Source organism: Rhinolophus sinicus, chromosome 4 (assembly GCF_057876585.1).
Source record: "Rhinolophus sinicus isolate RSI-liver-muscle chromosome 4, RSI-T2T, whole genome shotgun sequence".
Lineage (NCBI taxonomy): Eukaryota > Metazoa > Chordata > Mammalia > Chiroptera > Rhinolophidae > Rhinolophus > Rhinolophus sinicus.
This window is the reverse complement of record NC_142504.1, coordinates 24562894-24584217: the sequence shown is the minus strand read 5'-3', so window position 1 is coordinate 24584217 and position 21324 is coordinate 24562894. Positions and strand designations below refer to the sequence as shown.

At 34.6% G+C, this 21324-nt stretch overlaps 1 protein-coding gene across 12 annotated transcripts in view; it reads right to left on the bottom strand.

Moving 5' to 3' along the window:
* ETV1 (ETS variant transcription factor 1) overlaps positions 1 to 21324 on the bottom strand; it is a 90226-nt gene that overhangs the window by 54884 nt on the left and 14018 nt on the right. For 7 of the 12 annotated variants that reach the window (XM_088797720.1, XM_088797718.1, XM_088797721.1 and 4 more), the window contains one exon: positions 17523 to 17558. The exons of the other annotated variants lie outside the window; for them this stretch is intronic. In XM_088797720.1, the coding sequence (XP_088653846.1) occupies positions 17523 to 17558 (36 nt within the window). The remainder of the gene's footprint in view (positions 1 to 17522; positions 17559 to 21324) is intronic. 12 annotated transcript variants of the gene reach the window in all.

Sequence of the window (21324 nt, the reverse complement as noted above, 5' to 3'; positions counted from 1 at the left end):
AATTCACATGAGACTAGTACCTGGCACATTGTAAGTGCTCAGTAAATGTTAGTTATTACCATTATTCATCCCCAACAGCTTCCTTTCACAGAGGATAAACTGAGACTCAAGGAAATAAAGTGACTTATGATAGTAGCAGGACTCCCGGCCATCAGACTGTCACTTCAGTAATTTTTCTATTTCATCTTGTACCCAATTTCACTTTCTGTCAACTACATATTAAGAGCGAAAAAAAAAAAGTACACAAGAAGAATCTGTAGGGAAAGATACCTTGACTGAAGGAAAAAGTAAACATGTGGCCTGGTAGAATGAGCACTGGACTAGGAGTAAATTAATCATACCTAGATCCTACCCCACCCTTAACTAGCTGTGTGACCATAGACAAACTGTGCAACCTCCCAGGGCTTCTGTCCCTAATCTACAAAATAAAGGCATTGGACTAAGCAACCTTTCCTTGTAGCTCCAAAATTGAATGTGTGGGTATAGGTGCCTGCTTATCAATGTCAGAAGGGAAAAATGTAAAAATCTAATGTAATTCAGAGGGCATAATGTTCTGAGGACACACAGGTGTCTACACACCTCAATAATAACTGAGGGCGTTACTGCATTTTAGCAAACAGTGGTCACTGAAACTCATGATGATGAGCCTTAATCATCATGAAAAAGCAAAATCGGGTATAACCCACTATATTCAAGAAGGGAGGGTACATAATGCACATTAGAAAGGTATACATGCAATATGGTTAACATTTTAAAACACTTGATGTTTAAAAGGTGTTTCATGGACCACCTACTTTCCAGATGATGTCAGAAAGTAATGTTGTTATATTAATAAAACAAAAGGCAGAATCAAGGATAAAGTTGCTTTCCTAATTTTAAAAGCATCAAACGCACCTTTAATTAAAAAATAAAGAAACAAAGTACAGAATGTATTGATTCATTCCTCTAAATTGTAAAGCCCAATCCTGCTATCATAGGGCTTCAGCAATAGTGGTACTAAATGAACCTCATCTTCACAGTCTAATTGCCTAGAGAAAGTGCCCTGGGAGGAAACTAGTTCTTCCATCTGGAAAAAGGTAAGGACAGGGAAAGAAAAGCCTAATGTATGAACAATCCAAATCTAATCAGTTTTGCATTTTGCATTGGCTTCGAATCAGATCTTCCTACCCCTACTGGTCCAGTAGATGGAAAGCAGCACGACACTATTTTTTTGGAAACAAATTCTGTACCGTGAGCCCAAACATACAGGACTTTATATCCAACTGGCAGGAATAAAACCTGAACAAGCTGCAGCTATTTGAGAAACAGACCTAATAAACTGAAATGAAGTTCTGAATCAAGATGCCCACCCAATCCCACACTTCTCAAAAATTGCTCCACTTAATAAATTCCCTCATTCTGATTATGACTTTTATGAATATACCTCTTCTGCAGAAATTGGTCTACTTTGCTTTAATATAGTCTTGGTAGCCCTACAAAGTTACAAAAGTAAATAGGACTTCTCTGCCTAGTCATTCTACAGTTTCTTTTCAATGATGGGCAAAACTATTTGGGAAAGGCTTCCCAGTAACTATTATTATTCCTAGGGAAGGAGGGGTTGGAAGATCCCAGCACTACCTAGTGTTCTTCAGTGTGGCCTCAAGAAGTTCTGAGGAATGCTATGACAGATGGGCCCTGCAGAATACCCAGAAACCACGGGTGCTCAGCCCACGCCACTGTGGAACCAGAAAGACAGACAGGCCCTTCCCACAGTTAGAACGCATTTTAATAATAATAGGTAGGCTTCCTCTGTCCTGCCTCCCCTGCCTCTCTCTCCTCCAGAACGAACCCCAGAGTTCCACCCTTTGTACACTATCTGTATAGATCTCTAACAAATGGTTCTGGAAAAAAAAGTTGTTAAAAATATCATTTAAAATCCACCTATACAAAAAAAGAAGGCAGATAATAGTCATCAGACAAGAATTAATGCAGATGGTAGGATCTAAAGATATTTTATTTATATAATAAACAATGTGCTCTTCAATTTTCCTTCTTTATTAAATCACAAATAAAGGAGCTCAAACCTAAAATTTTATATTACCTACTCTATAGACCATAAAAAACCTAAAAAAACAAACAAAATTAAGCTAATTATTTCATTGCCAAAGAAGACTGCCAATTACTAATATGCCTGTCATCATTTTGGAAAAATAGTCACTAAATGGACCAGCAGTTTCTATGATTTGTAGGTTTTACTAAGAACAATTAGACAAATAAATAAGTTTTTATGAAATAGAGTATAACCATTTCATCCAGCATTATTTTAAAAGCAATTAAACAAGTTATTAGTGATGCAAATACTTGCTTAAGTGAATTTATTACTGTGGTCTTCAGAACTGGAACAATATTAACTCAAAATTTAGAATTCATCTCACATGCATCCACATGATATGGAAAAGTCTTTAAGTAAGCCCAGAGATCAGGAAAATGGTACATGGCCTACAGAGTGACTACCACCACCAAGACAACTAAACCTACAAACCTACGTACCACACTCCTGAGTCTAACAAAATCCTATTATTGTTCCATTTCTTCAAATGTTTGAGCTTTACTTGTTTTGGTATTTACCCACTGAAAAGGATCTTTCAATTTTGATTTGATAAGCCTGTACTGCTTGAAAAATTCTATTTTCTTTCAAGTTAGTGAATCCTGACTTTTGATTTATAATTACAACATACTTTTTTTTTTCCCCAGGCTGCATGTGAAAAGAGCCTGTAATTTGCATGGTCTTAAATCGATCAGGTCAGTACAGAAATGATACACTAGAATAAGTAGGAAGCAACACTTATATTGAAGCACACCTGCAGCATTCTGAGGTCACTCCACTAAAGACAGGATTGAGATCAATCCACATTATTAGCCACTTGGCTCCTTGCTCAAAAAGACCCCATTGGTAGACAATCAAAGCTGAAAATATGTTCTTAATACCAAAGCTAGAAAAGTTTGCCCAAAAAAAGCAAGCCAGCTGGCTAGGCCAAAAAAAAAGTATTTTTCAGGAAATGCCAATAAAACTCTACATGCTGTCAAAATAGTAAAGATAAAGTGATTACAAAGGAAACTTCGCAATTTTCCTAACAATAAACACCTTCTTAAAAAAAATTATCTGTCACTTGGCCTCAATTGTTATAGCTATTAATATTAGCTAGGGCAAATCCTGCAAACACATTAAACCAACTACTTACTAATTTGGTGCAAAATTTTGAAATTTCTTCCCCAAAATGAATTTGGGGATTTTCTTTAAAATTGGCTTGTAATATTTAATTCTGTATATATTAGAGCCGCTTCCATGAGGAATCACCACTCTACGGAAAAATTTTTCCCCAAAGTATTTTGCCCTTCTTGGAAAATGTTCACTTTATCAGATTAAGAATCAACTCAAAAGGAACAGGGAACAAGCATAAGATATAAAATTACAAAAAAACAAAAACAAAAAACTATGATTTGGGAGCCACATTTTTTAAGCCCAAAAATAGCCTTTGTGAAGAAAAAAAGCCATCGTGCTTATGTAGAAACATTTAGAAAAGTGCATTGTTTCTTCATGCAGCAGATAATATTGATGTTGGCCAAAATTCCTTATGAAAATCCATGAGACTTTCTTAAAAAGTGGGACTCATAGGTAAGTAGCAGTATTGGCTTCCTAAACTGTGACAATACCCCATCATCGGCACACAACCAGATGCCAGTCAAGCCATTTTATCATTTCTTAACAATAAATATTAACTTAAAAATATCTAAAGCACAAGAGTGACATTAGAATAATTAACTATAGTCTCTTCTGACATAAGCCCAGACTTAACCAGTAAAACGAGAAGCAAACAAGCCAAACGTTGACAAAGAAAACCAACCAAGAGAGCCCTTAGGTTTAACATGGCTATGAAATTAGTCAAGAAACACCATGTAAGATACACTACACATACTGTGTGATTTTACTGTGTGAGTATTGAAAGAAGTCAATATAAATGATCAGTGCGTATACACAGATCACATTTCCATAGCTAAAGGATAAAATCCTAAGAAAACTGTTACTGGAATGAAGAGTTTTAGAATTAAATTACCATTTTGTGATTATTTAACATACTCATTTTTAATAGATTGTGTCCTTTAAATATAACCTTCTTTTTAAAAATGTGTTATATGTTAGATTAAAAAGTTATTTTTCTTCCCTACAGGAACACATCTCTAATTTTTCATTGGCATAACAGTTGGGAGTTATGACTCACAAATAAATGCACCAAGTCAGATTGCAAGACTTCATAAGGAATTTAAGAGATTACTCTGGTCCATCTTCACATTCTTTACAATGAGCAGCTATTGAGAAATACTTTAATCATGGATATACAGCTTGTTAAATCCGACTTCTATGCCTTGCAGGCCAACTTACATTAAGACCTGTTTAAATGAAGTTACAATTATATTTGACTTAGTTGATATGATCTAGGGATATAAAATTGCTAGAATAGCTGAAAATATAAAATCAAGTGTGATGCAATTATTCATTAGTTATATACACATGTAACCTAAGACGTTTTCTCAATTTTCATCCTATTTACAGTATTCCAGAAAGGTTTCTTAAATGTGTACAAACTTATCCTTAAATTTTTATTATGCATTAGTTTTTATATAACTTCCGAGCGGCTAGTTCAAAGGATGTCTGCTTCTTTTTTCCCCTACTCTAGAGCCTTCCTATGGCACCATCCCACAAGTCCATCCTCGAGGCTACATTACAGGGGAAAGCTCCGTATAGTACACTACACAGGTCATTCGATCCTTCAGGAAACAGGCCCTGTCTAATGGGAACCAAGATATCTCACCAGTTACTAAATGTGGCTCCATGCAATAGTGCCATGGCAACATTCCAACGCATGGGATTTTTTTTTTTTTTTTACTTTGACTTGCTAACTGCAAATAAGGGGAAATTAGATAACCATCATTAAACATAAAATATAGAGCATAACTAGGTAGCAATGTGGTACAGGTGTTATAAGATATAGACAATTACAGCACAAAGACAATAATACATGAAGATTACAAATCTTTTTACTTCTATCTTGGGCAGATCATTTCATGATAACATCAAAATACACATAAAATCAAATCAATCCTTGTGCAATGCAAGCCTTTATGTTATCCACAATATATAGATGTACTAACTGGGAAATAAATTCTGCATTTGATTTAATTTTCACATGAATTTCACTTAAATAAATAGTAGTTACTAATCCTTGTGGATTTTAAAATTTTAGGATGTGATGTGAGTTACACATAAATGGATCTCTAATCTTAAATGAGGTAGCATATTCAAACACTCAATGTATTCTTTCTTTTAAACTGTCAAAACTACATTTACTGCTATGTAAACCTAAAGCATCTACAATTTAAATTTAACCTTTTTGAGACACTTAGAGGTTAACAGTATGCTCACAGGAATGCAGATATTATAATGCCTGCTATAGATCACAGAATATACAGGAATAATGATTTTTCTATAACTTAGTGATCGAAGAGCATAATACACAGTAATGACAAACAGCATTCTTTCAAGTCTCTTCCTCAATAGTTTACCAACGCAACATAGTGTAGGAAATTCAGGTGTAGAACGGATTTATTTTTTTACATTTCCTTTTCATTTTATATTCTGAAATATAATCTAATTCTTTAGAACACAGAGCCCTGCCACTGTCTGTGCTGTAAACTCCAGGTATAAGAGGACTATTAGGTGTGTCAAATACTGTAGCCAGTTGATATATTCAGCAGCTTACATTATCACTTAAACACACAAAGGAGATTTATACAGACCTCCTTTGTAACTCACCGTTCCAAAAATCTAGACAAATATGAAGATGAAAGTACTTTGGTTTCCTCCCATGTGTGCAAATAGAAAAGATGAGCTTTGGAGAAACACATGGATACCACCTGCAAAACAACTGTATGATTACAAACATAATAGGCCTGGCTTGCATTCTCCTCCTCACCCCTTTGAAGTTAATAAGAGCTTTGTAAATTGAGGGTGCGCATAGGGATAAATATTAAGTCAGATGAAGTTTGAGTCTCCTCTTCCCTTACAATACATACGTACATTCTTAGCCAGTGCACATTTCTTTGAATTACCACATTAGATTCCACTGACATAATTATAATGTCTGAAACATATGCATTATTTAGTATGTATTTGTTCTAAATATGGTTAACTACAGTGTGCATATATGGTAAAACACATTTACAAAAAAATGTATTATACCCCTTTGTTTTTTCCTCTCCCTTTTCTCTTCCTCAATAACATGACATCTAATTTCATACTCAGACATTTCCAGGCTGGGGCAGTTGCCCTTAGGAATAAACCCCAAGTGTATCTGATTGACTTTTACATACTCACAAAATATGACTGACTTTGACCTTTCAAACTTCATCTTTACCACTATCCAATGCACACGTCTGTCTCCAAATACTGCGCCTTTTCCCTGATGAGGGACAGAAAACGCTCATACCTACTTCAGAGCAATTAACACCTGTTCCCTAACAGGCTGTCCCTTCACCACTGGGTAATTCATACAAATCTTAAAGAGCCAACTGAGGTGTCATAAACACAGTAATATTGAAAATCAGGGGCCAAGGAAAATTAAATTCCACCTCTGTCACTTACTACTTGGGTACTAACTAGTTGTCACCTTGGACAAACTGTTTTGCCCCCACCACCTTATCTTTGGCACACCGCTCTATCTGAAACAGTGTAGGATATCGGTTACAAGTGTCAACTCCAGAGTCAGGTCTGCAACTTTGTCGTTATGTGACCAGAACAATTCATTTAACTATTCTGTGCCTCAATTTTTTTCATCTGACAAAAAGGAGATAATACTGTGTTTCCCCGAAAATAAGACCTAACTGGAAAATAAGCCCTAGCATGATTTTTCAGGAAGACATCCCCTGAACATAAGCCCTAATGCGTCTTTTGGAGCAAAAATTAATGTAAGACCCGGTCTTAGTTTCGGGGAAACACGGTAGTTCCCGCTAAATAGATCACAGAATATACAGGAATAATGATTCCCACTAAGTAAGGTTGAAGATTGGATGCATTAAGGTATATATAAAGCGGTAGAAGAGCAGCACACAGTGAATACTATGAAAGTATTGGTTATTACTGTTCATTAAGGGAGGATGATCTCTAGGTTCGTTTCATTTCTAATTATTTCATGAGCCTGGGTTTCCAGTTCCAAGTCATGTTTCATTTTCTTCATGAAGCCATTCTCAACTATTCCTATCTATATTGATCTCTTACTTTAAAAACCAAAAGAAACAACAACAACAACAAAAACCCTATAGAATTTATGGTCTGTACTATTGCTTTAATTTGCAGTCATATAGTATTTTTATTATTAATGTTATAGTAATGGTGTCAATAATTATGAATGCCCTGACTTCTTGTATCTTTGTTCCACATCGACAGCATCCTTACTATTAGGTGCCCCTTCGTAAGCTGAGAAAATGGAAATACTGGGAGATTAAGTGACTCACCAAGGTCACCCAGCTAAAAAAGTAGCAGACAGGGGGCATGGTGCCTAACTAGTAGCACTCCAGAACCTGCATGTTTGGCTATTATATTCACTCCTCACTCTACTGTATCTTAACTATCCTCAGCATGTTTCCCCCTCTTTGTCCAAATTTCCTAGTAGGTTTCTTGAAGTAAGGGATCATGAGTCTTTTTTTTTACATATATTTATGCATGCAAATTTTATCCTATGTAAATAAATACTTAAATATCTAACTATATTTACCTTGGCATTAAAACTATGCAAGTAATTAATGCAGTTTCTAAAATGAAATGACTCTGTAAGCAATGGTTTAAAAATAGTTTGGTCCGTGGAACCATTTTTTTTTTTTTTCAGTTAGTAGTCATGAATACAGTGTTCATCCTTTTTTTTTTTTTAAAGTGTGTTTTTCCAGGACCCATCAGGTCCAAGTCAAGTAGTTGTTTCAATCTACTTGAGGTCGTGGAGGGCTCAGCGCAGAGTGGCCCATGTCGGAATTGAACTGGCAACCCTGTTAAGAGCACCGCACTCTAAACAACTGAGCTAACCGGCCGCCCCCACAGTGTTCATCCTTTTAATTAAAAGAAATATTTAGAGCAGTGTGCATAGACAACCTACCACACAAATTAGAGAAGGAACAGGGCCTTCCACAAATTTGTAATGTATATGCTACAACAGCTGCAGAGTTTCCTCCTTTTGGATTGGTACAAGGAGCATAATAGAAAGGAGTGTGATATTTACTTTTTGGAGAAAAATCTATTCATTATATCTATCTAAGGAAGCTATACCAACTACCTGCATGTGGTAGGGAGCAGGAATATCACAAACCAACATGTTTCACTGCTAGGCCAAACAAATGCAATCATTCTGAGTTATTTTTAACTGTATTATTGGCATTACTGTTCTGAAACTGTTACTGTAGCTTATGAAACCCTCTGTCCTCAGAAAGGTGCATGTATTAAATAGATATTGATAATGTCTTATTTCTATAGAGCTACTGAGTTATCAAATACTAACCTGTGTGCCAAAATCTTGACGTAAAATATCTCATTTAATCATTGCATTAACCCATTCACTTTCCACTTTTACTTACAAGGTTTAAAGATGTTAGATAACAGCCCAAGATCACTAATATGATAAACAGGGGAACTAAGATTTGAACCTAGACATGTTGGGTCCAAAGTTGACATGTTGCTTTGTGAAATTATAGCTACTTTAAGATCTTCAGTGCTGAACAATCCTCTGATGTTAATAATGCTACTTTTTTTTAGTTATAACAAGAATCTACTTTTCTTAAATTTAGCATGCAGTGTCCCATTGCTGGGTTAAACATATCAGGTCTGGTAGAAGTTCAGCCACTGCCTAATAATTGATTCATTGTAGTGGCTATTTTATAAGGATGATCTTAGGTCATTCACAATTTAAGCAGCCAATTACTTTTAAATGAGTTTCCAGAGGCCACACCTAAACCTGAGTATCATTTTATTGCAAGTAGTGGTACAGCAAGGGTTCCGTGGATTCATTTTCATTATTTAAATAAGAAATGATCATAAAATTAGCACCTTTCTAATATAGTTCTCATTTTGATTATTGCTATTTAACTAGTGAGATTTGTTCTTCAGGCTGAGTGAACACTATAATTATTATTGCTTTGCATTGTAAAGGTTGCGTCTTAATTGAAAAATCAACGCTTTTTTTTCCCTTTCAATGACTACATCAGTTTCAAAGTCAACAAAAATATTGAAGATGCAGGCAATTTTCCTAGACCCACAAATTAGGGTGTCCTTGATCAATCAGAATCCATAACCTGTAATCTTAAACATAACATGGTAACTGATCTTACAACCAGGCCTGTATTTCAAGTACAAAATGTCTCCAGCTCAACTTTCTCTTCATGAATCCTCATTGTCACAAATGATAGCAGGCTTGCACAAACAACACTTCTAAACATTTTCTGACAGTATCACTGTGTATATGCACTGAGCTGCTTAACGTGATAAACCGTAAAAGGACAAGCTGTTCTCATAACTATTTTACAGTATGTGTAGATACAGCCTATAAGTTGGTAGCTATAGATATAATTTCTGAGCATGGCAAAAACAAACAAATAAAACAAAAACAAAAAGAAAGTTAAGTGGATCAAAATGCATGCATTTGTGATATATGAATTATGCATTTTGTATATATTTGAATATATAGAGAAAATGTATATAGAATGCTTTTTATTTGCCAGACATATATATCACTTACATATTTCATATAAACATGCACAATTTACCCTAATACTCAAATTATTCTAGGAAAAAGTAACATTATTATTTCTGTTTTAAGTAGGAGGACACTGAGGCTCAATGATCTTAAACTGCTTGTATCGTACAAGGTCACACATCTAGTAAAGAGCAGAAATTGGAACTCAAATGTCCTAGGTCCAATACCTTGCTCTTATGCAGTACACCATATTCAGTCCCCCTGAAAGAATTACATCATGTTTGTATTATATGACTGTAGTGCATAATCACTAATACTATAAAATGACATGGATAGATATTTTAAAAAGTAGTATCAGACAAAATGCCAAATACAATGTTCAATTAATCTCAGCATAATATTAGCAAATGTTTCCGGCCAAATTATATAATATCTAAAGATAAAGTGTCCAAAACTGAAATTTAAAAATTTTCCTTTGAGAGCATAATTATTTTGTTAAGCAAACGTTCAGGATTTCTAAAGCTCATGGCTTCTGTATACATAGGACTTAACCACACTTCTACAATTCAAAGCATGGGGACGAAGATTTCCATAGCATAACAGGGAACTTACAGGGCTGTCTACTCCACCCTTGCTTTCCATATATGTGTAATTTTGCCCATGATGTGAATAGACTAGAAGAACTCTATAAATAATAAGAAATATTTTTGATGCTTTCCATTTTCCTTGATCTTATACAAACATAAATTTCAGTATGCATACATACATATGGCAAAAATATTTGTATGTATTTTATTCACTTGTATAGTCATAGCATTTGAATGAATGATTAGTACATTTTGTTGTGATGTAACCAGAGAAAAATGTTGCAAGCTGAGTCCTGGTTCTGCCATTCACTATCTGAGACTTTGGGAATCACAATAAACCTGTAGGAGGCTTATCTGCCCCGCTTACATCCCAGGGCCAATGTGAGAAGCAAGTAAGATGTGGGATGTGAAAAAGATCTATGAATTTAAATTGCTAAACAAATATAAGAAATTAGTATTATCACTAATATTATTTTTACCTTTTATTCCATAGCACCTAGTATAATGTGTGGCACTATGAATATCTGTTAAACTTAGTTTTCATATTAAAAATAAAAAAGCCATGGTAGAATTTAACTAAAAGAACAAGCTGCATTTTACCAAAATAAAGATGCCAAATCTTAACATTCTAAAACTGTTATCCATTTAACTATATAATTAATAATAAATAAGAGTTGATATTTTATTTCATAATCGCAGCATCTGTATCTATTTCACAACATTTATAATTACTGAAATTTTACAGTAGAGATTTAGGAAGTATTTTAATACTAGTCCTAACCTCCTCCCCACAAAAAAAAAGTTTTATATATTTAGAAAAAGAGAAGTTTGCTGATGATCAGAATTTGACAAAAATGTTAAGAAAAGTGAGAATGCAAAAATAAAAGGAAAGAAAAGAAAAAGAAAAAAGAGAAAAGTAAGAATGCAATATTTTAAATTAAATGCAGATGAAGTCATTTCTACGTGTGGATCTGCTTATGTGTACATCACACACACAGAAATTCCTATGACTACATCCAAATATACATAAGATAGGTCTATACATTCCATAAGCACATTCTCCAAATCTCCAGAAATTGCCATTTAAAAACTAAGGGCCTAAATTTCTACTTTGATCAATGGGACAGCTTTATTACAAGATGGGGATGACTGAAGTTTATTGATTAGCTGATAACCTTCTAATACACCAGCCTTTAATCTGCAATACAACAGTGAATGAGAGTAGAGCTTTCAAAAAAGAAAACAGGGTTTGATTATCCTAGAAGAAAACAAGAACATGGAGAGACTCAGGAAGGCAAAAATATCCAGAAAAACAGAGCAAGACATCCAGTTACTTAACTTTCCCTGCAGATCGTGAGTTGAGATAACTGTGTCACCTGACAGTCTAGCCTCAGTGCCAAGGACTAGAGAGTCAAATCAAATCAACATAATAAGGCTGTTGTGTCCAGGAGGATAAAGAACAACCTCAAACAGCAGCAAAAGTTCATTTCACAGCATGACCGTCATTTCAAAGGAAAAGCTAACATTATTAAAGGGTTTACTTCAATGTTATCCATACATCTTGATAGGAATGAGCCACTTTTAATGGAGTCCAGTGACTTGATAGTGTTTGACAGAATTTTCACAGACAACTTTATGGCTGGAAGGAAATCTAAGAAGAGCATCTTATGGTTAAGGACTGAATGTCAGTGTTAAAAGTTCAGGGGGAAAAGTAAACAAAGGGGGAGATAAAGTTTCTTTCTGATCAAAACGTATCCAGAAGTTTGAACTGGTTTGTAAATTTTGGCCATACTTAATGTGAAAAACTTAAATAACAGTAATCGAAGAATTATGTAGAGCTACATTAAAATTGGTAGATAAACAGAAGCATGGCATAAAGATGTGTCAAACTGAATTCATTCCTTTATCCAACAAATACATATATTGTGCTAGTGAGACAAAGGAGTTTAAAAGGGCCTTCTTTAACAAGAAAACGGTTGAAAACATATTTCTTATTCCAGTCACTAATCGGTAAGTATATGGGTTCGTATAATTCTTAATTTGCTATTTCCCCAACACTCAAGTAAGAACATACAATATTTCTTATAAAATTAGACAAACCAATAACCTTTTTGGATTTCAGTTTGTCACCTTAAAATAAGCGTTTTAATATCATTAATCTACAATGTCTCTTCAAGCTGCAGCATTAGGATTTTCATGAATATTTACGACTACTTTGGGGACTCCATGAATACTGCTACTATGACTAGTACTCTACTACCACATCTACTGTTGCTACTAGTATTACTGTATCAATTGTTCAAACAGACCTTCTCCTCCAGTGAGAAAAATGTTCCCCGTCTGAAATATTTCAGAGGTCAAAAACTGTACATAAACAACATGTAAGTATACAGTGTTGCCATATATCTCTCAAATTCTAGACAAGTAAGATCAAATCTTTGAGGCAGGGAAATACAAGCACTGTAGCCTAGATGAGAATTGGCGCAGTTCCCCAGTACCAAGGCCTCCCATCTTGCTTTCCCACAGTTATTAGCACAAACAAGTACCCAGAAAATCTTGAGACAAACCCCTGTGAGAAGGTTCTCTTGGTCTCTCTCAGTTATGTCATACCTTGATAGAAAAATTTTCAAACAACATCAATGTTCTATATGAATAACATTCTTTCTTGGTAATGTAGATTTTTTTTTTTTTTTCAAGAGTAAAACAGTTTTGAAGCCTTCAAGTGAGCTGAGTACTGGCTCTTAGAGAAGGAAGACCTCCACAGAGTAAGCAAGTATGAGCTGGGGAGCCAAGCTAGTAATTTCAGTCATCCCATGCCTCAGTCATAACGATTATTTTATGTCCTAGGTTTCTTTCTATATAAAATGGGGATAATACCAAGTCATTTCAGAGTATTTGTACTAAGTAGAGATTACTGAGAAATGTATTGTGAGTCTCAAATAACATTTATTAGTCAGCCCCAATCTGATAAATGAGACTTAGCTCTGTTACATAAATGCAAACAGCTTCCCATTACCCCTCAAAGAAAAATGAAACATGTGAAAAATAAAGGCAGGTATGTGTATTAGATTTCAAACAACTTAAGCCACCTGTGAAATGAATATATTAAAAAAAAAAAAGTTTCTGAATACCAAAAAGCTATTCATTCAATTCAATTCAATATTCACTGAGTGCCCACAACATGTGAATTATACGAGGATAAGTAGGACGTGATCCATCCTCTACAAGTCAACTGAAAGCATTAAAATTGATATGTATATAAAGCACTTACGGGCACATAGAAATCATTAATTCTGACTAAAATAATCATGGAATAATGACATCTGAACTGAATCTTAAAGAACAAGTATGATCTCAAAAAGTAGAAGAGGTCAATATTCTGTGTATACAATAATTAACATCAGAGTACATAATGTTTAGAGAGCTATAAGATATTTTTCTTAGTCCCCCATCACAGGAATTTAGGCATAGGTTAAAGAGACATGAACACAGACACTGATAGTCGTCCACTGGAAAATGCAGTGGCCACACCTTAAAGCAGAGTGTTTTTTTATGGAAATTGACATAAAATTAAAACACACACACACACAATACAAAAACAAAAAACTAAGAACATTTTCTTCAGAATGTAAAAGATCAGCATGTGAATATACAATGATTATGTATAGATACTGACCCCTATACAATTTCACATCCCTTGAACTGGGATGAATTAAGACTATATATCAGTTACATACAGTTAAGAATGTAAGTTGCATGAGAGCAGAGGTATTTTCTTGTTTGTCCACCAATGTATCACCAGTGCATAGACAGAACATGACATAATAGGCTCAAAATATATTTGGTGACTAAATAAACTTTCAGGGTCTTATAAACTTATAAACCTACTTAGCATCCTCAAAAAAATATCCATCTGTAGAAATATGTATCCATAAATAAGTGAAACTAAAATTTCATAAGTAAAATAAGAATTGTTACACTATGAAGACTTATTTTTCCTATTTTTAAATCATAAAAATTAAGCTAGTGACAAGGCTCGCATTAGTAAGAATACAAGCATTGTAATTTTGCAAACAGAAATATGATTATAAGATTTACCTATAAGAAAACATAAATAAAGGAACATTCACAATTCAAACTTCTCCAGGATCTAAAAATCACTCCTAACAGGATTACACAGCCAAAGCTAGGAGGAACTGTGAAACAAACCTCTGAATGATTTAACAATGTGGCATCTACAGCAAAATGAACTTCTTTGCTGAACCTTAGATTTAAATAAGATTTAAAGACAGCATTAAAAATGATTACACCAAAGTACTTTTTCTTAAAGTTTAATCAGACATTGTATAAACAGGATTTTTAATCTAGCTTTTCATGGTAAATTGTTAATAATTGAGTTCTTGAGTTAGCATTTCCCTCACCTAACGTCAAATGCAAGTAGTCCTTGTTGGGGTATAATTAATTACATTTTAAAAAGCAACCACATAACACCAACCATTTTACTCACTGAGACACCACACAAAACTCTCATTAGGAGAAAATTCAATAACAGACAGCAGCAAATATGCACTGTGCATATTAAGTGCATGTTCAATGTTATAAAAGAGAAACAATGGGGAAAAGAATTATATAAAAACCCCTAAAAACACTAAACATGCAATTATGACATAAAGATTCAATTTAGCTTAGATTATTTCCTCTTTACACCTGATTTCATGAAATTTACATATTCTATGAAATGATGGCCCCAAAACGTACTTATTTTCATGACTACTTTGGCTTTATTTGCAAATACTAACAAATGTGTTGGAACACTATACTTAAGTGTATGTATGTGTATTAAAAATCCTGAAAAAGAATATTTGGTTCTGCAAATAATTTTCCACCTTCATCCTTCACCTAATTTTCCAGCAAATACTGTTTGGGTCTTAGACTAATAAGTCCAGTTAATATATAACAATATACTTATTTAATATTGAGTAAGGTTCAACCAAAGATGGCACAGATCTTTTTCTCAAAATAATTTGTTACTAATTATAGGCAGGGCGAGTGAAAAGTATTTGTTGACATACGTCCTTTGAGCATGCTTCTAAGGTCAATTTCTAGGATGATTTGTTATACTAAAGACAAAATTAAGAGGGTAAATGAAATAGGAAAGAAAAAGCTAAAAACCTGTGATATATAATTTCAGCTTTCAGCTATAAATGGAGCAAACCTCAGTTTTGCGGGGGGTCGGGGGAAGGTTGTTGTTTTGTTTTGTTTTCATTTTTATTTTGTCATTAAGCCTGAACTACTATCTATCTTAGGAAGAATTAACAAATAAAATAATTTTTTTTAAAAAGGCTCTATTAAAACAAACTTTATTAAAATGGATGTAATTTTCTAGCTATAAGTATATTGTCATTTACAATAATTTCTATTTCTCCATTATTTCCCATTCATTATGTTTTTTCTAAAGTTCACTTTTAAATTCGAGCAAGAATTCACCACCATACTTAGATGTTATAGTTTTATTTTTTTCCAAGTGTGGAAAAAGTATTATAGGAAATCATGTCCTGTGCCTGAGAGATTATTTCTTTGTCATAAGTAAATAAAGGTTAACTGACATGCCCATGGTGTATGATTCAGATTTTGTTTCTTCTATTGAACTTAATCTATACCTGGGAGCTTATCTAAAACAACATTTCTTGCAAGATATAGCTTTTATCCCCACTAGGCTTCTCTTTTGATTCGAAAAATACGTTCCTTGTGAAACAATCAAACACCAAACTAAAATGTCTGTTTTGCTGAAAAGGGGACCACTGGACTCTAACCTGTGACAGATATGGGGTAGATGTGCACCACCCATGGAAACGTGAACTACCAGATGACAAGACGTCCTACTGAATGAACCTGGAACAGGGTAGGTCCCCAGGGCTCTTCAACCAGAGTTGGGAAGATTTCACAATTTTACTAGTCTTTCTGACTTCCAATTGATTCTAGCATGACAGGGAGCTATAGTCTGCAGTGACTTTCTCATAGCTAAGGGTAAGAGAAAATAAATAGAAACTAGTCTTTGGAATTGGAAAATACAAATAACTCTAGCAAAGATGACAAAACTAAAGAAACTATTTTAACAATATCGTTTTTACATATACTTCATTTCTCATTTCCTAGAATATTTAAATAATACAATGACAATATATTACTTATATACAAAATTTTTAGGAAGTGTACTGCATTATGAATTGTACATGTGTATGAAGAGCAGTGTCCATCTCACGACTTAATTGCAAAAGACTGACATTGCCCACTTTATTCTACAAATAAGTAAATAAATGACAGAACGGGTAAAATGTCTAACTTTGTGTTCCACGGAACACCTGCATCAGAATCATCGAAAAGCTCGTTAGAAATCTGGGGGCCCAATTTCAGACCTAAAAAGTCAAACTCTCACAGGATCAGGAACATGAAACTGCATTTGAACAAGCTTCCCAAAGGATTCTTAGTCATAGTCACATGTAGGATTACTGGACTCCTGTAGAATTACGTAATTGATCACATTCAGGAAAATAATTAAAACTCACCCAAAGTTTCTCTATAGAGCAACAGATAAAATCTGATAAATCAAGAACTTGTAGTACAAGCATATTACTTAGTGGTTGCCTCTATAGAATAAAAATGGGGAACGATTTTGTGGGGGTTTTTTTCCTACTCTATGAATATATTGCTTTGATACAATTTAAACTAGAAAAAAGAAACAGCCGAAGACAAAAAACAAAGCAACCAACGAACACCGACCAAAATAACAACAAAAACCCATCCACATAAGACCCAGAACCTTTAAGAGCCAGCTATTGCTTTGAGCTCAAGCACGCTATCTCAGATGAGGAAACAGGAGACAATTCATCTCTGAATGGAAAGCTTCAGTCTGACTGCAGTGACATGTTTAAATACGCCTTTTTTTTTTTTTTTTTTTTTTTTAAGAAAACAAAACACAGTAACAAATGCATGTCCTCAAATCTCAGAAATGGAATTACTCTTTGAATGTGTGCTCACCTTCTGGTAAAAGCAGTCAGAGGAATGAAAAGACAAAGTCTTTCTCCCCAGTCATACCCAAAAATTTAATCAGGCAAGAAAGGTTTTCAAATTAGGAACAAAAAGTAAAGTTTTATAAACTACTCACTATATGTGTAGAAAGGAACAGAAGGCAGCAAGGCAGCTTAGAAGAAAGGCAAAAAATTAAGAAACAAACCATATATGGAACTTTCCTCTCTGGGGCAAGCCCATGTTAATATAAACCATTCAGTGAGGGTCTACATAGACCTGTCTGATTTCAGTTTTTTTAAGAAGCAGATTTGTAACAATAATCTACGTTATTTTTTCCCCACTTCACTGTTCAAGAAAAGTGTTACTCTTTAAAAAATTCCTAAGAAAATGAAGCATAGCTATGCCTTCTGTTCGCTTGAACAAAGCATCACCCATGTATGGCTTTACACAGCCAAGTACCCACACACCAGTTTGTCTTGATTATTTTCAGATGGGTCACTAGGATTGTAGGACAAATTTCAGTTAACGCATAGAAATTTGCAAACTTTTTATATTTACTCTATAAATATGTCAGAGAAGAGTGAAGATTATTTTTCCTTTAATGACATTATTCTCATTGACTTGCATTCCAGTGTCCTTTCTTTAGTGTAAGAAAAAGGAGTAGAGTTACAAGGATCTGTCCTGCCAGACATTTTATAGAACCCTGGATATACCTCCATGATTGGTCTGTGAGGATGCAACATATAAATGTGAACATCAACTATTACATGAGTCACTATAAAGAAGACACTGAAAGGAACTAACGCAACTGATGGAAACAAACTAGAAAAATAATAACACATAACTTTGTAATGAAGAAAATGAGAGGTGGTAGATTTTAAAAGATTAGTGATATGACTAAATTTAAAGTATATAATTTAACATATAAGAGCACTGATATATTAAAACACAGGATTTAGAAAAACTCAGTTTACAAACAAATTTATATGTATTTTGGAAAAATAAGGTCCATCCATGTTCTAAATAATTTTTAAATTCTCTTTTCTGAAGAGACAAATTCTACTTCCTCTGGACGAAAGCATATCCTAAAGTAATTCATTTTTTGTTTTCCCCAGGAGAGTGGCTGAGTTCTAAAAAGATTTGTTTCTAAGAAACACATAATTTGTTAGAGCTACATAATTGTTTCTCTTAGCCTTCATGCATTTCTTAGGATGTACTTATAGGAAGGTTTTTGTTTTTTGGTTTGTTTTCGTATGTCTATACGTGCTTCAAAAGTCAGCATCTTTCAAAGGTTAGCAAGCTATAGTGTAACATCATTAGACTCCAGATTTCCAATTGATATATTCTATAAATAAAAATAAAGAATGCTCGGGAATATTTTTAGAGAATGCCCAAGTGTTATTGTTTAATCTCACTTTCACAATTTTTGAATGCTCTATTCTCTAATCTTCTATATATATTCACACATGTTATAGTCAAATGTATGTTCTATAATCTGGTGTTGAGCAGAATTTTGCAGTTCGTTCTCCTAACCTATATTTACCAAAGGGCTAAAGCAGTAAAAGCAGAAGCATTTTATTTGATTGAGGCATGAAAGGAAATCTGATTATTCATGTTTGAAAAAATAGGCCCATAGAATTTATAGACGGGCCACACAGGTGGAAGGGAGTTTCTTTCTATCCCGAGAGATAGGATGCCTCTGAGCATTCCCAGACAGACAAGATTCAAACATTTGTAAAGGGCATTTAGGAGACAATACAACCTTTCAGTTCCAATATTTGATAAACTTCTCTATCCAAAAGTCCTCCTTAGAATCGAATCCATATAACCTATTCCTCTTTTTTAAATAATTTCTCTCTTGTTCTGTCCTGAATGAAGAAAATTGAAACTAGATGGTCATCATCATCTTAACAATAGTCTTTTATGTCAGTCAAACCTTGAAATAAAGCATACCTCCACTTTCTTTTCAGTAGACTATTTCAGATTTCGGTTTACCTTTGTTTACAGGTTCCCATTATAATTAGTTGCTTTATCCACAAATCTCACAGTCCTATTTGTTAAACTATAAACATTCACTAATTGAAGTAAACTAACATTTTGGCATTCTGAAATTGTTTGGTTAAACATTCACGGTTTCAGCATGTTTTTCCAGAATGAGATTATATGTATTCCTTGAAGGCACGATCACGTTTCTACCTTAAGAAGGGAATTAAGACTTTGAAAATACCTAGGAGGAAATAAGCACTAAACAGCTGACTGTGATTTTGATGACAATTTTACTTATTGTGCTTTTATGACATGCAAGGCATACTGAATATGACATACGCCTAATTCTCAAGAAGTTCAGACTTATCAAAGACATGCATCTAAAATATTATACTATAATAAACACAAGATACGAGGTGGTATAAAGTCTAACTCTGTAAGGTAAAGATGGCAAAGGAAAGGTCAAGAAAGATTTCAATGAGATGAAGTCTAAACTGAGTCTGCAGAATCATCAGATCATGAGGCAAAAGTGAAAAAAGTATTCAAACAAAACTAACATGTGCAAAGACAAAAAGGCATAAAATAGCTCACTCTGAAGAACTGAAAAATTAGAAGGGCTCGAGCTCAGAGAGTGGGGCGAGACAGAGTGCTGGAATGACAAGAGTTAAAACTAAAACTGTAGTCCAGGCTCAGGTTATAGAAAAATGTTCTGTATAGTTAAAGATTTAGGACTTTGTCCTGAAAGAAGTTTCAGGAGAAAATTAACAAGGGTAAACGGCTGTGTGATAATGCCTCTGCAGAGAATAGACTGGAAGGAGGGAAAATGGAAAGCAAGGCAGATTCACAAGTTCAGTCTAAGCAGAATGTGGGTATGAACTAAGGAAGTGAAACAAAGATGGAGTAAGGCCATGAGATTAAGATATTTTTGAAAGGTAGACTCAATAGTTTGGCAGCAATTGGAAGATAATGGTAAAGAACGGGAGCGACTGAAGATAAATCAAAGGTTTTCAGCTTGAATGGTGAGGCCATCAACTTAGAAAGGCAACAACAGAACTAGAAGTCAGATGTTAGTCAGAAAAAATAATGATTTCAACATTGGATTTACTGAGTGAATTGTCTGTGGAGCAGCACATGGATGGTTGGGGTTGCTGTGTGAATCGTGTTTTATGCTGTCGCTAAGCTGAGGGCTGAGGAGTGAGTCCAGCGGTGTCGCTTGTTTCTAATTTGCACAAGGACCCCAGCGTTGGGTCAGGGAAGATGCCCAGTTGGCAGGGCAGAGTGAGACCCAGGCTAGAGGTAACAATGTGGGAGAGCTAGCCACATGTGCCTATTTAAATTTAAAGTCACAATAACTAAATACAATTAAAAATTCATTTCTTCAGTCCCATTAGCCACATTCCATGTGTTCAGTGACCATTGTGATTAAGGCTACTGTATCAAACGGTATAGATATAGGTTATTTCCATCATTGCAGAAAGGTCTGTGGGACAGTGTTGGCATGGCACATGTAAAATAAGAGGAAAGGCCTGGGAACAGAATCCCGGGAATGAGAAGGTAAGGAAGATGAGCAGAGTGAGGAGACGGAATTGAAGGAATAAACAAAGAAAGGGAGTATCATACCCCGTGACCACGAGAAGAGCGTTCAAGGAGACAGAATGGTGAAGAATAAGAAAAGCTGAAAAAAGGTCAAATAAGGAGTAAAAAATTCCTTAAGATAGCTATTTTACCCTGGCATTTGGTATAGTGTTGGAACCAGGACCAATTTCTTCGGAAGCAAAATGACTCAATGAGATGAATTCTCCCACTCAGATGACAGGCTTAGCTTTCAGAAAGAACTCAAGTGCCCCACAGGAAGGAAAATATCGGAAATATGACCATTCTCTTCCCACACTTTAATGAAGGGGAGGCCTCGCCTAGCCGTCATCCTTAGCTATCATCCTTCTGGGAGTTTC